Source organism: Gnatocerus cornutus, chromosome 6 (assembly GCF_029298725.1).
Source record: "Gnatocerus cornutus isolate USDA-ARS CGAHR chromosome 6, icGnaCorn1.1, whole genome shotgun sequence".
Lineage (NCBI taxonomy): Eukaryota > Metazoa > Arthropoda > Insecta > Coleoptera > Tenebrionidae > Gnatocerus > Gnatocerus cornutus.
This window is the reverse complement of record NC_142238.1, coordinates 7,004,434-7,017,046: the sequence shown is the minus strand read 5'-3', so window position 1 is coordinate 7,017,046 and position 12,613 is coordinate 7,004,434. Positions and strand designations below refer to the sequence as shown.

The window sequence follows — 12,613 nt, the reverse complement described above, 5'->3', positions numbered from 1 at the left end:
AAATTGAGATCATTAATTTTCAAAACGAGAGAAAATGTCTTCAAACGCGGCGATAAAACATTATTGCATCGATCGAAATTGACGACCTAAATATCCTTGACTCGTGACATTTCGCAGACAATCCTAATATAATTAGAGAGGAAACAATAAGTTCAAACGAACTTAAATTAAGTTAATTATTACATTTTTGTTAGAACTAAAGTTTGCGATTTTCGCAGGACTTTGAATTTCAAAATTGTCAGTTTGAACCTTGCTCGTTAGTGATAATCTTCGTGTTACTCACAGTCTAAAAATACTTTTAATTGTTTACTAAATTTATTTTTTCCTAGTTCACCTTTTGAAAAGTTTGGTATTGTGGGTTTCGAGTTATTCCCAGTAACTTGTAATTGAGAAACAGTAATCAGATGGGTTATCTCGGGGGAACATGCTGCTCCCTGTGTAATTACACTTAGAATCTAAGTGAACAATAAATCAAGCCTACGATTGTCTTAATTTTCCGCACCCACATGACGTGATGGGATAAATTGATTTGCAAAAAAATTGTGTTCGCATTGAATTTTTAATCTACGAGTTTTATCTACAATTTTTATCAATATTTCTCTAATTTAAAAAACTAAAAAAAAAATAGAAATTGACGAGTAATCCAGATATGTAGTAGAAACTTGAACTTTGATTTTCATGAAACGCGATGAAAGTTTTAGTGGAAAAGCTGCTATTAGAGTGCATATAAACTTTACAAATAAATAATAATCGTCATTCAGTTTATATTATAGTGACATGAATAATGGAAACTGTTTCGTGCAGAAGTTAACTAACTGAAAAAATAAAATAAAGAAAAAATAAATACAGAAATTAACATTCCAAAATATTAATAACCACAATTTGCCTCCTTTGGAACTAACTGGTGACTTCTGTAAATGGTAACTTGCACGAATGTTGTAATCTTGACAGATTTCTGTAAATAACCCATCATTCCGTGCAATAATAATTATTTAAAAATGCAAAAAATGTAGACCATTATTAATAATGATAACAGACAATACAGCCTGGCACATAAAACTAATGAATAGTAAAGATGACTTACTAATTCATCGATCGATTATCCGTAATTTAATTTAAAGAATGGAAAATTGTTCGCTAGATAAATTACATTTTGTTTCATGCCAATGTAAATTAGGTAGAAGGTAAAGACAGAAGTTGGCGTAATATGTACATGTTTGCTTATGTACTGAATAAACATGCGGTTTTCACATTACGTTTTAGTAAAAATGGAGATTGTTTGAGTACTAGTTTCTATTATTACGATTATTGCGACAAAAAGAAAATGGATAGGTACGTGTCGGAGCATAGATATAAGTGTTTAATGGTTTAATGGTGTCACTTATGTAAGAACAATTTTAACCATCTTGGAGGAGCGGCTCGTAATTGTTTTTTTTTAGTTCTCTTGGAAAACTAGGGCGGCAATTTGTTTAAATTAGAAGGGATATAAAGTTAGCTATTTAGTTGATACAGTGTCAAAAAAATCAAAACTGAAATCTGTTGATAACTTCGTTGACTCAAAATGTTCTGAAATGTCAACATCGACAGACCAAGGCTACCAACTCATTTTTAACTTCTAAAGCCTGCGTGGACGCCGTTTTTGTTCAACCATGTTCAATTCTGTTAATCGAAATCCAATAATAATGAAAAATCAATTGAAAAATATTTTGTTTCCTTCATTTTATAATATTTGTTTCCAAACACCTACTGAAGTATATTTTAGTTTAATTATTTTAATTGGCATTAATTTATTAGGAACGTACAAACACAGCTGAATTAACTGACATATTAGGTACATAAATAAATACATCAGAAGAGTTTCTAAAATTTAAAGCTTATTATGTTTATTAGAATTATATTAATTTTGACCAAGAAAAGCTTTACCTTATGTACTTAAATATTTTACAGCTTAATTATCACTACCGCCACCCACACTACCTATTCTAAAATAAAGTTGTTACCGTGTACTTCACAAATCGATTTTCTATAAAAATAAATACAGATTCAAAGGTTGTTGTACTAAACAATAATGGAAATTTATAATATGACACATTTTGTTGAATCTGATAAATCGTTTTGTACCCACTCAAATGTTTTTAATTTCCCTCCGTGCTACTGTGTCATCTTTTATAGTTCAAGTGAGTAATTATGCAACGGTTCCCTACAATATAACGTGCTAATTTATTTCAATGTTGTTCGCCGGCTATCTGATGTCATCCACTTCATTGCGCAACATATGTTTGCTTGAATATTCATCGTGAGAAGTTGTCACCTGTTTACCAACATTTTGGAGGCAAAGTTTGACTTACGTAAAAATAGCACAAACGCAAGTCGCGGGCAATACGTATGGGTAAATATTACCCAGTTTTTCAATAATGAAATCTCCTTCTCGAAGGTTTTTCCCTCAGCATCCCTTTTCTGTTGAATTAATCTTTTACCTGCGTTAACCGGAGCGTTATCTCCCGGAATTTTCTCAGGCAAATGAGCACCATTCGTACGCACGTCAGTCATTTTGAAAAAGCTCTCCTAGGCACTGCACCAATCACAATCACAATTTTTTATTAAATCGAACTACCGTCCACGGTTCTTGTTGATGTTATAAAGCCCAGGAGTAGGAAGAGTCGCGAGCTTAACAGGCGTTTATTATCGTGTTATAGATAGCACGAACCGTCTAATTCGCTCGAAGCTTTACATCGAACGAGTGTCAGCGATTGTTTACGTTGAGGCACGAAACAAGCTTTTCCTTTGAATTGAGAGGCTGGTTGCAGCGCTCTATAGGCGTTCGATCGAATCTCATCTTCTGAGATGAAAGCTCACGCTTGCGCAGGAATTCGGGCTTTTGGGCAGGAATGGTGCTTGCCATAAAATGGAATGATTATGATAATAAGGAACAAAAGTTGGTGGGACGGGTAATTGCTTGAGCTCTGGAAGTTATTTATTCAAGTTTTTGTGTTGTTAATTCAAATTCTTACTACATGCAGAAAAAATAATAATTTGCAGACAAAGGACGTTTAAAAAGTCTATTCAATTTATCGTAAAATTATGATCCAACATTTACCGAAAATACCTTAAACAGGCGTTGCACTTTTTTAAATCTTGGTAGCTCTGTTCGTCAAGTTTGACTTTAGGCGTTGACACAAGAACCGCTGAGTGCTACCAACAGATTTCAATTAAAAAAAAATTGTTTAGATCCTTTGTGAATGCATTCAAAGAATCCAAATAATTAAAATCTAAATAACTTATAAAAAAACAACTTAGGGCGTAAAAACAGCTAAAAAACAAATACTACTAATGCAGAAAAATCCAAAAGACAAGGGAGTAGGTATGTACACAATTAAAAATTCAAATGTTCTAAAGACACTGTTGCGTTTTATCCAGCTCAAAAGACCAATGTTATGTTTGAAGGACCTACAGGATATCCGGAAAGTAGCGCACCACCGTGAAACTGTATCATTGGACAATGCCATAGATCATCGGAAAAATGTTAAAAAAAAATCAATGTCTTTAATTTTTTGAGGTATGATGGATTGAAGAGGCAAAGTTTGATGCGAAAATTAACGATTTCTGTGCAATAATTTTACGTTCAAATTAATTTGTTACCTAAAGGACATTTTACGCAAAGGCATGGTGCAAAGAAAATTGGAAAAATCTTGAAAGAAATGCCTGAAAACTGTTAACAAGATTTTTTAATCAACAATCTCGATCAGTGTGGCATCGTTCACGTGAAACCATAGTTACATTACTCGTTCATGAGCCGACCTTACTAACGCCAACAATATAACAGAAACGTTACTATGGCTTTGAATACTGGAAATTTAAATTATGGTGGATACAGTTTTGCAATGTTGTCATTTTCCTAATTTTCTTTTGGTCCTCCTGCAAAAACAGAGTATGGAATTTTTTTTAACATTTTTTTGGCATTCTGGGAGTCACCCAACCTTTTAAGGTGGTGCGCCTCTTTTCGGATACCTGTATGTAATGTTTGTAAAGAAATTTAAAGGACCAATGTTAAGTTTGTTACAGAATTCGAAGAACTTGTAGATTTGTTGAATCGCATGTAATCTTGAATAAATGGGTTTTTTTGGTTGAACCAAATCCAAAAATGTGAGACTTTTTTCTCCAAAGGAACAACTTATTGACTCTCTGAATTTGTCGTTCAGCGACTCTCAACAGGCACAAAATTCTAAATATTCAAAGGAATTTGACGAATTAAAAGAGTTTGAATAACATGTGCATGCTGTTTTAAAAACAGTTTAAAGATTTTATAGGAGGAAGAATACATGACCCAGTTTTGTAACAAATACACGAATCCATTTTTTTTTAATATTTAAAAAAAATATATTTTTATGACACATTGAATTTGTAAAAAATATGAAAGTACCTACATAACAAATTTATCTATTGAAAAATAATTTGCGTAGATGCTTCAATTAATTAGACAATCTATTTCTGTAGTACAATGCAGTCGTATTAAATTGCACTTGCACTATTTTTTCGACTAGACTGCAACCAATGAAAAGTGCCATGCTGACCAATCTTGGAGAGTGATTTAGATAAAGATAGGTGCGCTATATAAAACATCAGGATGACATTATTCAAGTCTCATTCGTCGCGCATCATCAACAAATTGCAGCGAACCGAATCACAATGGTAAAGTACAAGTTTAATTTTGTTTAAATTTTTTATTTTTTTTTCATAGGCGGACTTAAAACCGGCTGAACTCGAAGGTATTTTACAATAAAAATCAACTTTATAATTCACATTTTATTTCATAGATTGTGAATTTGCATTCGGTGTTTTTCTTGATCCGGATGGTACTCTTGATGGTGTTAACTTGGGTAGGTTTTTACGATGTTTAGATGTAAATCCCAGTTTGGCACGACTGGAAAAATTTGGAGTAACTCAAAAGCCAGGTATGATAAGACTATTTTTAATCATGTACGCCGCAGTGAGTAATTTATAGGCGAAAAGAAGTTTAAGTACGAAGAACTCTTACCTATTTACAGTGAATTAAAAAAAGAAAAGAAAGATCAAGGATGTTACGAAGATTTTATTGAGTGTCTTAAATTGTACGACAAAGCCGAAAATGGAAAAGTGGCCGCGGCTGAACTGAGTCATAATCTTTTGGCTCTTGGTAACTTTACATTCCTAATTTGTTCAGTTAACTAATTTTTGACTTACTAGGAGAGAAATTAACAGAAGCGGAAGCAGATGAAGTTTTTGAAGACTGTCTTGACGAAGAAGACGATGAAGGCGACGTTGACTATAGCCGTAAGTTTAGTTTTTAAGTATTGATATACATATTATGTAACTGCGTATTTTTTAGCATTCTTAAAGAGAGTGTGCGGTCTTGCTCCTCCAATACCTAAGAAAAAGCCAGTCAAAAAATAAAAATTGCATTGTATTTCTTTGCTTCAAAAAAACCACTTAAATGGTAATGGGATAATAAAATATTACAGTTAACAATTTTCTTTCTATGTAATTTTTATTATAGGGGAAGAATTTAGAACAACTCAGATAAAACAGTTTTATTAAAATACAACATTAAGATTATACATTTTAGTCAAGTTATATTTATAGACGAACTTCACCGGTTTTAAAACATTCGTCGTAAAACAATAAATAAATAATTATTAAGAATAGATTAGAACAAATTATTACACCCTTTCACAATCGCAACAAAAATTAACTCCTACTTCTTCCCAAACCCACAACTGTTGTAAGTCCTTTGGTAATCCCACATGACCCACATTATGCGAAGAAGAATTACTGGTACAATATCCGGATTTTCTTCTCAACAATTTAACACTAAACGATCGAGGTACACATCGATATATTCCAAACCAGCACTTTTCCGTTTCACAAACAACAGTCTTCAAATATCTCGGGTAATAATCCTTGCCTAGATCAATCCAGTCAACGTGAGATTTACATTGCCATTCTTGTAGATAATCTCTTGATTTAGCTCGAGCAGCTCTCTTGCGCCGATGCATTCCGTATTTCTTTCGATATGCACTGACATGATTGACGACTTTCCACGCTGGCTCTTCGTCGATTTGTTGGCGAAAGTTTTGGTCAACGTAGAAATCTTCATCGAAAGATGCATCACGTTTACCACCTTGTGGAGTTTCCGTAATAATGGGCGGACTAACACTCATATATCGGGAATTAAAAGCGCTTCCGAGAACGTTTTCAAGGACAAACGGGGGAATCTCCGCACATAGAAGACTCTTTTCCCAAGCACTCATGGAAGATATTTCAAGCAAGTGAAGGAAGAACAAAACACAGAGTTGTGGAAAGGCACTCATGATGGAACTCACTTTGCGAGTATTTGAAGACTGATATTGAAAAGTTTGTGTTGTAATGTTTGGCCGAGGTAGATTTGGGGTTGACAGGGTCATTAGTAGATAAGCAGCAGGTAAGATGGATTGTTAAGCGCCTTTAAATACCTATTTGTGTTATTAAATCAAGCTTCATTATTAGGTAGCGATTGAGAGGTAAAAACTCTTATTTTCGTCGCGCGTTTAAAAAAAGTTCAAGTGATAAATGGGTCCGTCTTTCTTTTGCTACTGTTAAAATAATAGAAATTATCGAGATTTCTTATTTTTTCTTTTTGTTTTCTATTGTCTGATTTTTTAAATGTAATTTTTTTGGTAAGTGTTGATTAAACGAAAGTTTTGTTTATTAATCTTTATTTCTGGAAAAGCAGTCTCATACATAGACAACCCATATTACAAAATCTTTTAGACTTTACTAGTTTTACGTAATTACGTCAGAAATGATTCATAATAGGAAAACTAAGCAAAACAGTCAGCACAGAAAAACTTAATTTAAATTCTTTCAAGAACTCTCAAATTGTTCTATTTTTGCAGTTAGCACTGTGAAAAAGTTAAAAATAACAAGTATCGTTAACAAAGTATTTTTAGATTTCTTTTCGTGTTGAATTCCTCCATTTCCTTGATCATACAAAAAAACAATGATTTTTTTATTAAGTCTGCAGATCAAATTTTATTTGAAGCAATTTCACAGAGATTTGAAACTATGCTAACAAAACAAATTGTTATTAAACATAAATTTATTTGCGTATTTTTATTGTCAGTTTCATTGAAACTTTAGTCGGAATTTTACAGTTTATTTTTATGACAATATACAATAACCAAAAAGTGTATTTTTACAAATAACAAGAATTTTTCTCCCAGGCGATGACTGTGCCTCTGCGTGCGTGATGGCTTCGGATGTTCAATGACTGATTTGCCCAAAAGTAGAACGCACGGTGTCTCAAGGTGCTAGATAAACAAACAAAAAATTAAAATTTGTTCGGTAATAACTTGAGCAACGATGTACAAAATGCGACCATTTTCAAATGGTTTAGCTTGAAAACCTGTAAGATGTTAACCAACAGCCTGCAAAGCATTACACACAAGAGTTCCATTGCTAAGCGATGGCGACGAGTACGCAAAAATTCCTACTTACTCAAAAATAAAATTTATTTTAGCTTCTTACGCCATCATCTTTTTGAGGAATGCTGAAAGTCGCAAAAGGACATGCTTATTTCTAATTCTCTAATCGTCTATAATTGTGATAATTTGTTAAGACAACTTACGTTCGTAAGGGATGAAGCCATCATCATCTTCTTTGTCCATGCAGTCTTTAAGTACTTCGTCGGTTTCATCGTCTCCTAGCCTCTCACCGAGGGAAAGAAGAGTGTGTGAAAGTTCAGCGGCCATCATTTTACCATTCTCTTCTTTGTCGTACAATTTCAAGCACTCTAAGAAGTCTTCGAAAGTGCCTTGTTCTTTTTCTTTTTTCACCTGGCTGAAGATGGGAAGGAATTCGTCAATTTTAAGTTTCTTCTCGTCTAAAATCCCGATTTAAAAAAAACACGTTTTTTTAATAATCTCCGCTCACTCTTCTTTTTGGTTCCGCCCAACTTTTCGACGGTGGCCAAGGTAGGGTTGAGGTTGAGGGCTCTGAGCATATCACCCAAATTGACGGCATCAACGGTGCTGTTACCTTCGAAATCATAGATGGAGAACACGAAGTTCGCTCCTGAAGACAATTAAAATTGGGTTACTATTACGGAGCGAAAAACGTGAGCGAGGCGCGGTTCTAATTTTAGAAGTCAATGGAGGATAAATTTAGATTCAGATGTGAGTGTGTCCATATAAGTTCTATGTTAATTTTAGCTCAAGCGCGTGTTCGTTGTGGTAAAACGTGGATGATGGTACTTACTTTCAACGTCCCTGGCGCTAAGATCAGCCTAGAAAAACAATTGTTTTAGTACATGTTCATGAAAAAATGAAACGAGTGTTAATTTAAGAGATACATGGACAAAAGATATTATCTACGAGACGAGACAGTTATTGCTGAAAGATACGGGTACCAATATTGATATGTTAGACAGACGGACACAGATATCTACAAGATAAAGCACATAAAAGGAGACACATTACACATTACACAAAATTTTCAAAAATCACTACCTATGATGTAACCGCAATCTGGAATGGAAAATGTATGATTGTAAGTGATGGGAAAAAAAGGAATATGTACTATTTGAGCTTTCTTAATCTTCTGCCTCCAGTACTTAAAGGCTCTAGCATAGGCAGGCTCTCCGAGGGACGATTTATCGGCATTCATTACACTCAATTACGTGCACTAACTTTGCAAGTACTTACCATTGTGATGATGTCACTGAAACTTGCCTTCTAGTAAATGGACCAGAAGTGGGGCTCGGAGGACGGTGGGTCTCTTGTTTTATATGTGTAGATGGCGCTGGTGTTTCTGTAACTGAAGCCTGTTCTTGGTCCTGGGACGCCTCTAACTTTGGCAACACCGTATGTTTGAATTCAGTGAAATTGTCTTAAGGCGGTGATGCCAATCTGGCGCGCTCCAGAAAAAGATCCCAAAATACACAATTCGAAGGTGGGAGTGGTCAAGAACAAATGGATTTAGAACATAACTGAAGAATGTTTCAGGTGCTAAATTTGGCACCAAAATATCATACAAACTGTAATTGGAAAACATTTATCTAGGAAACCGGGAAAAAGAATCATTTTTAAATTGATGGATTGCTGACGTCACTAGTACTTTAAATAAACTTATGTTTACAAGTAGTTTCTAATGTATTTATATAAATTTTACTGATTTTAAACAGTTCACAGATTGTTGTTTGTGAAAAAAATGACTCCAAAATCAATTTCATCGGCAGGCAGTTGGAAAAACGACAGCAAAAAATATTCTGTTTCACGTGCCACGTGTTCTTTTGTTATATAAGCTTTTTATTATGTTGCTGTTGGCGATACTTTTGTTTTCAAAGCGATGAACGCGCCTTTTGCTTTTTTTAATCTGTTCATCCGAAAACGAAATATCTCAAATCATTTTTGCCTCGTATTTCAGGAAGTGTCAATGATATGCTTACGCTGAAACAATCAAACACTTTAAAACTTGAATTATGTCAAGTTCAACAGATATAAACATTTTAATGTAGTAAAGAAAATTATTAAATCATTTCAAAAAACACTTTATTACAACTTTTACACCTAATTAACACCTTTTAGAATTTCTTCAACTTCTCCAATTTTTAACTCCGTTGCAAACAATCTCTGACCTTTACTGTCTTTACTTTGACAAGGAATTTTTATGGTAATTTTGTCGTCCTTAGTTTGGCCGTTAGCTTTAGCTTGGTTCCAGATATTCTTCCACAAAACATCCTTCTGATTCTGTTTTGCTTTAGAGACGATTTTCATGAACTCTTCTTTTCCTAAAAAATACTATTAACATGAACTTTAACACAGTGATTTCTTACCATTGGCAAAACTCTTTACGTATGATACTTTGTCCACTTTGCACACGTTAGGTGAATCGGTTCTCCATAAAGACAATTTTGGATTCACGTAAGAAACATTAACATTTTTGTTGCTCTTCTCGTCTTTTTTCGAACGGTAACTTTCCAATTTTTCAGATTTGTCGCTACGACGAGGTGAAAATCCTGAGCAGAGCTCAGTACGATTGTTGAGAACTTTAGTTTGGAATTGTTTCACCAAAGCTCGGAAAATCTCAGAATCACATTTTGTCTGGGGTTTTACTTCGGTGGTAGACAATCTGCTGATCATTTCAGTAAGCAGTGTGACTATTCTGTTCTTGAGGTCGATTCCAGGTCTTAAAATTTCTTCGCCCCATCTCCAGATGTAACCATCGTACAAAAGTTCATCGTCAGTAGTTGTACCTTTGTCAAATTTCTTTGATTTGTTGAAAGAGGGGAGGTTGTGGGTGCTTTTACAAGACTGCGTTTTATTGCTTCGTGGAGTTTCCTTCTGGGTCGTTCGTTTAGAAGTGGTTCTATCGTTGCAGTGCATGGACGTCTCACTATTTGATTTTCCGGAAAAGTTGTGAATGACTTTTGATATAATTTTCTTGAAGTAGTCTTTTGCTACGACTTTTTCTTCTTGAACTGACAGGCGCTCTTCTAATAGTTTAACACGATTTGACAAGTGATTGATATAATTGTCATTAGGAGCATCACCATTTGGCAAGTTAAAACTAGTTTTGTAGTTTCGCCCAAGCATTTTTAGGTGATCTGAAGGGGGCGATGCTTGGGCCATCTCATTGAGCAACGGATGCTTTTGACATTCTGCAAGAAATCCGACAAGACCACAGTTTTCACAAATACACTTTCCTTCGATTCTGTTACTACTTTCAATGAGTTTTTGTTTGTTTTTGCAAAGAAGCGACTTCAAGTCTTTAGGGTCGGTTTCGACCCGGTAAACTGATTGTTGTCTTAAGCCTCTAGACGGTTTTTTGTTCTTGGAAATCATGTATTCTTCTTCACTTGCATCAAGCGTGGTGTGGCTGATAACCAAATTAATGTCTTGCATGTTAGTAATTCTCGTTTCTACGTTCTTTAAAGACCTGCGAATCTCACAAAAGAGAGGTTCCACGGACTCTGCAATACCAATGAAATCTTTACGCTCCAAGTCATCCACAGGAGATTGTGGTGAAATTCGTTCCCGGTATTTATTAAAAGCTTTTCTTGATCGAGAAGAGCCGTACTCATCGTGTCTGCGTATCTTAACAATAGTGTCATCGTCTTTTAACTTGTCTAAGATTTTCTGCTTCTTTCTTCTTTGTTTCTCCAAAGACGCTATTAACCTTCTTACTTCATCAGCACGAAGAGTGTTGGTTCTCCGGGTACCGAAAGCTTCCAGTTCTTTAGGTTTTACAACAGTTACATCAAGTAAAGCAGAGCGGCACTTTTCAGGGTTGGACAATATTTTCTTGGAGGCAGGATCCACTTGGACTTCTAAACAAAGTTCCACATCTTCTTCCATTCCGATGCGACAAACATTGAACACCAACAATAAAGAACGTGAATTTAAAAGAATGATGGCTCATTGTTACATATTCATGAATTTTGGGTAGAATTTGTTGAACACGAACGCCAAAAATGTGTCAGTTAATTTGGTGAAAATAATCAAATGACAGCGAGTCGTCAAACAATTGAAATCGTTTTCAGTCAAACGAATTTATTTATTGAAGATTTCAGGGAAATTAACACAGTTCTGTACGAAAATGTCTGCAGTCGATACTTCGTGTTATACGCTTCGTCCAGAGAAAGGTGAGAGGAAGAGACTCTCAGATTTGTCTGATTATGCTTCTAGAGAGTGGGGCAGGAGAAATGAATTGTCTTAAGCCGCCTTCCTGTGAAAGCTCCAAGTCCGCACATCTTATTGTTTCAGAAATCGTGAGCGACATTGTTGAGAACACATTTGAGACTGTCAGTAACAAAAATACGGTAAAAACAGACCCTATCTGTCATTTATTCAATCAGAGTTTTCAGCCAAAAGTCGAGAAAATCACACCAAACGTCGTGGGTGACATTTTAGACAACATTTTTTCACCGTCACCAAACACGGGCGCCTCTCAAGACTATCAGGATGAAACTGTACTCTTAGACGACGAAATAAAAAAAATTATCAACGAAATGAAATATCCTCCTGAACAAAAGAACATTATTTGTACTAAAGGAGTGGGGGACCAGTTGGACGATAAACTAGAACTAACTTCCGATAAAATTCTTTTAGAACCGGTAAAACGGAATACGCTAGAACGCAAGAACAGGCTTACTAATTTAGTACGAAATTCGAAACAAGTATTAGTCAAGTTGGTAACGAACGAGAGGGAAAGTGAGGTCCGACTAACCAAATCGGAGGAAATTCACGAGAGACTTCTCAAAGTGATTGATCTTGAAGGTGATGAACACTACGCGGAAGCTGGGTGTAGCAGTGCTACTGGTATCTTAAAAATGCCTGCAGAAACTGGACTAAGTATGGTTGATTTGGAGCCCCATGAAGGCGAGGGCGAACACGAGAAAGTCTCAATGGAGGGCGACGTTTGCAAATTGAATGATATGAAACGTGAGAGTTCAAATAGGAAGAAGTGGAATTTTGGGGCAAAAATAATGAAGTATATTAAGCGCAATAGAGAGAGCAAGAAGGATTGAAGACGAAACTATATTTTTACATCTTTTTTGCCTTTGTATTAAATTTATTATTAATAAATTTTTTGATTCAAT

The 12,613-nt window shown here is 35.0% G+C and overlaps 5 protein-coding genes across 5 annotated transcripts; 2 read left to right on the top strand and 3 right to left on the bottom strand.

Annotated features, from left to right (window-relative positions):
• The first annotated feature begins 4,410 nt into the window (after window positions 1-4,410).
• Window positions 4,411-5,468, top strand: LOC148172495 (myosin alkali light chain 1-like). Its single transcript, XM_088039772.1, has 9 exons — window positions 4,411-4,416; window positions 4,461-4,490; window positions 4,542-4,583; window positions 4,624-4,689; window positions 4,739-4,766; window positions 4,815-4,952; window positions 5,003-5,173; window positions 5,224-5,310; window positions 5,366-5,468. Exons 1-9 carry the CDS (start codon window positions 4,411-4,413, stop codon window positions 5,428-5,430), a joined length of 633 nt encoding a protein of 210 aa, XP_087895898.1. The 3' UTR covers window positions 5,431-5,468.
• A 97-nt stretch (window positions 5,469-5,565) lies between these two features.
• On the bottom strand, window positions 5,566-6,590 carry LOC148172494 (protein trunk-like). The gene has a single exon (XM_088039053.1). The coding sequence runs from the start codon at window positions 6,438-6,440 to the stop codon at window positions 5,697-5,699; it is 744 nt and encodes a 247-aa protein (XP_087895179.1). The 5' UTR covers window positions 6,441-6,590; the 3' UTR covers window positions 5,566-5,696.
• Window positions 6,591-7,096: 506 nt separating this feature from the next.
• On the bottom strand, window positions 7,097-8,800 carry Mlc1 (Myosin light chain alkali). Its single transcript, XM_088039054.1, has 6 exons — window positions 8,718-8,800; window positions 8,272-8,299; window positions 7,948-8,088; window positions 7,643-7,897; window positions 7,513-7,564; window positions 7,097-7,325 (listed from the first exon to the last, which is right to left on the bottom strand). Exons 1-5 carry the CDS (start codon window positions 8,718-8,720, stop codon window positions 7,539-7,541), a joined length of 453 nt encoding a protein of 150 aa, XP_087895180.1. The 5' UTR covers window positions 8,721-8,800; the 3' UTR covers window positions 7,097-7,325; window positions 7,513-7,538.
• Window positions 8,801-9,581: 781 nt separating this feature from the next.
• On the bottom strand, window positions 9,582-11,369 carry LOC148172492 (uncharacterized). Its single transcript, XM_088039771.1, has 2 exons — window positions 9,894-11,369; window positions 9,582-9,812 (listed from the first exon to the last, which is right to left on the bottom strand). Exons 1-2 carry the CDS (start codon window positions 11,367-11,369, stop codon window positions 9,582-9,584), a joined length of 1,707 nt encoding a protein of 568 aa, XP_087895897.1.
• A 241-nt stretch (window positions 11,370-11,610) lies between these two features.
• Window positions 11,611-12,541, top strand: LOC148172491 (uncharacterized). Its single transcript, XM_088039052.1, has 3 exons — window positions 11,611-11,656; window positions 11,700-11,833; window positions 11,870-12,541. Exons 1-3 carry the CDS (start codon window positions 11,611-11,613, stop codon window positions 12,539-12,541), a joined length of 852 nt encoding a protein of 283 aa, XP_087895178.1.
• The last annotated feature ends 72 nt before the right edge of the window (window positions 12,542-12,613 follow it).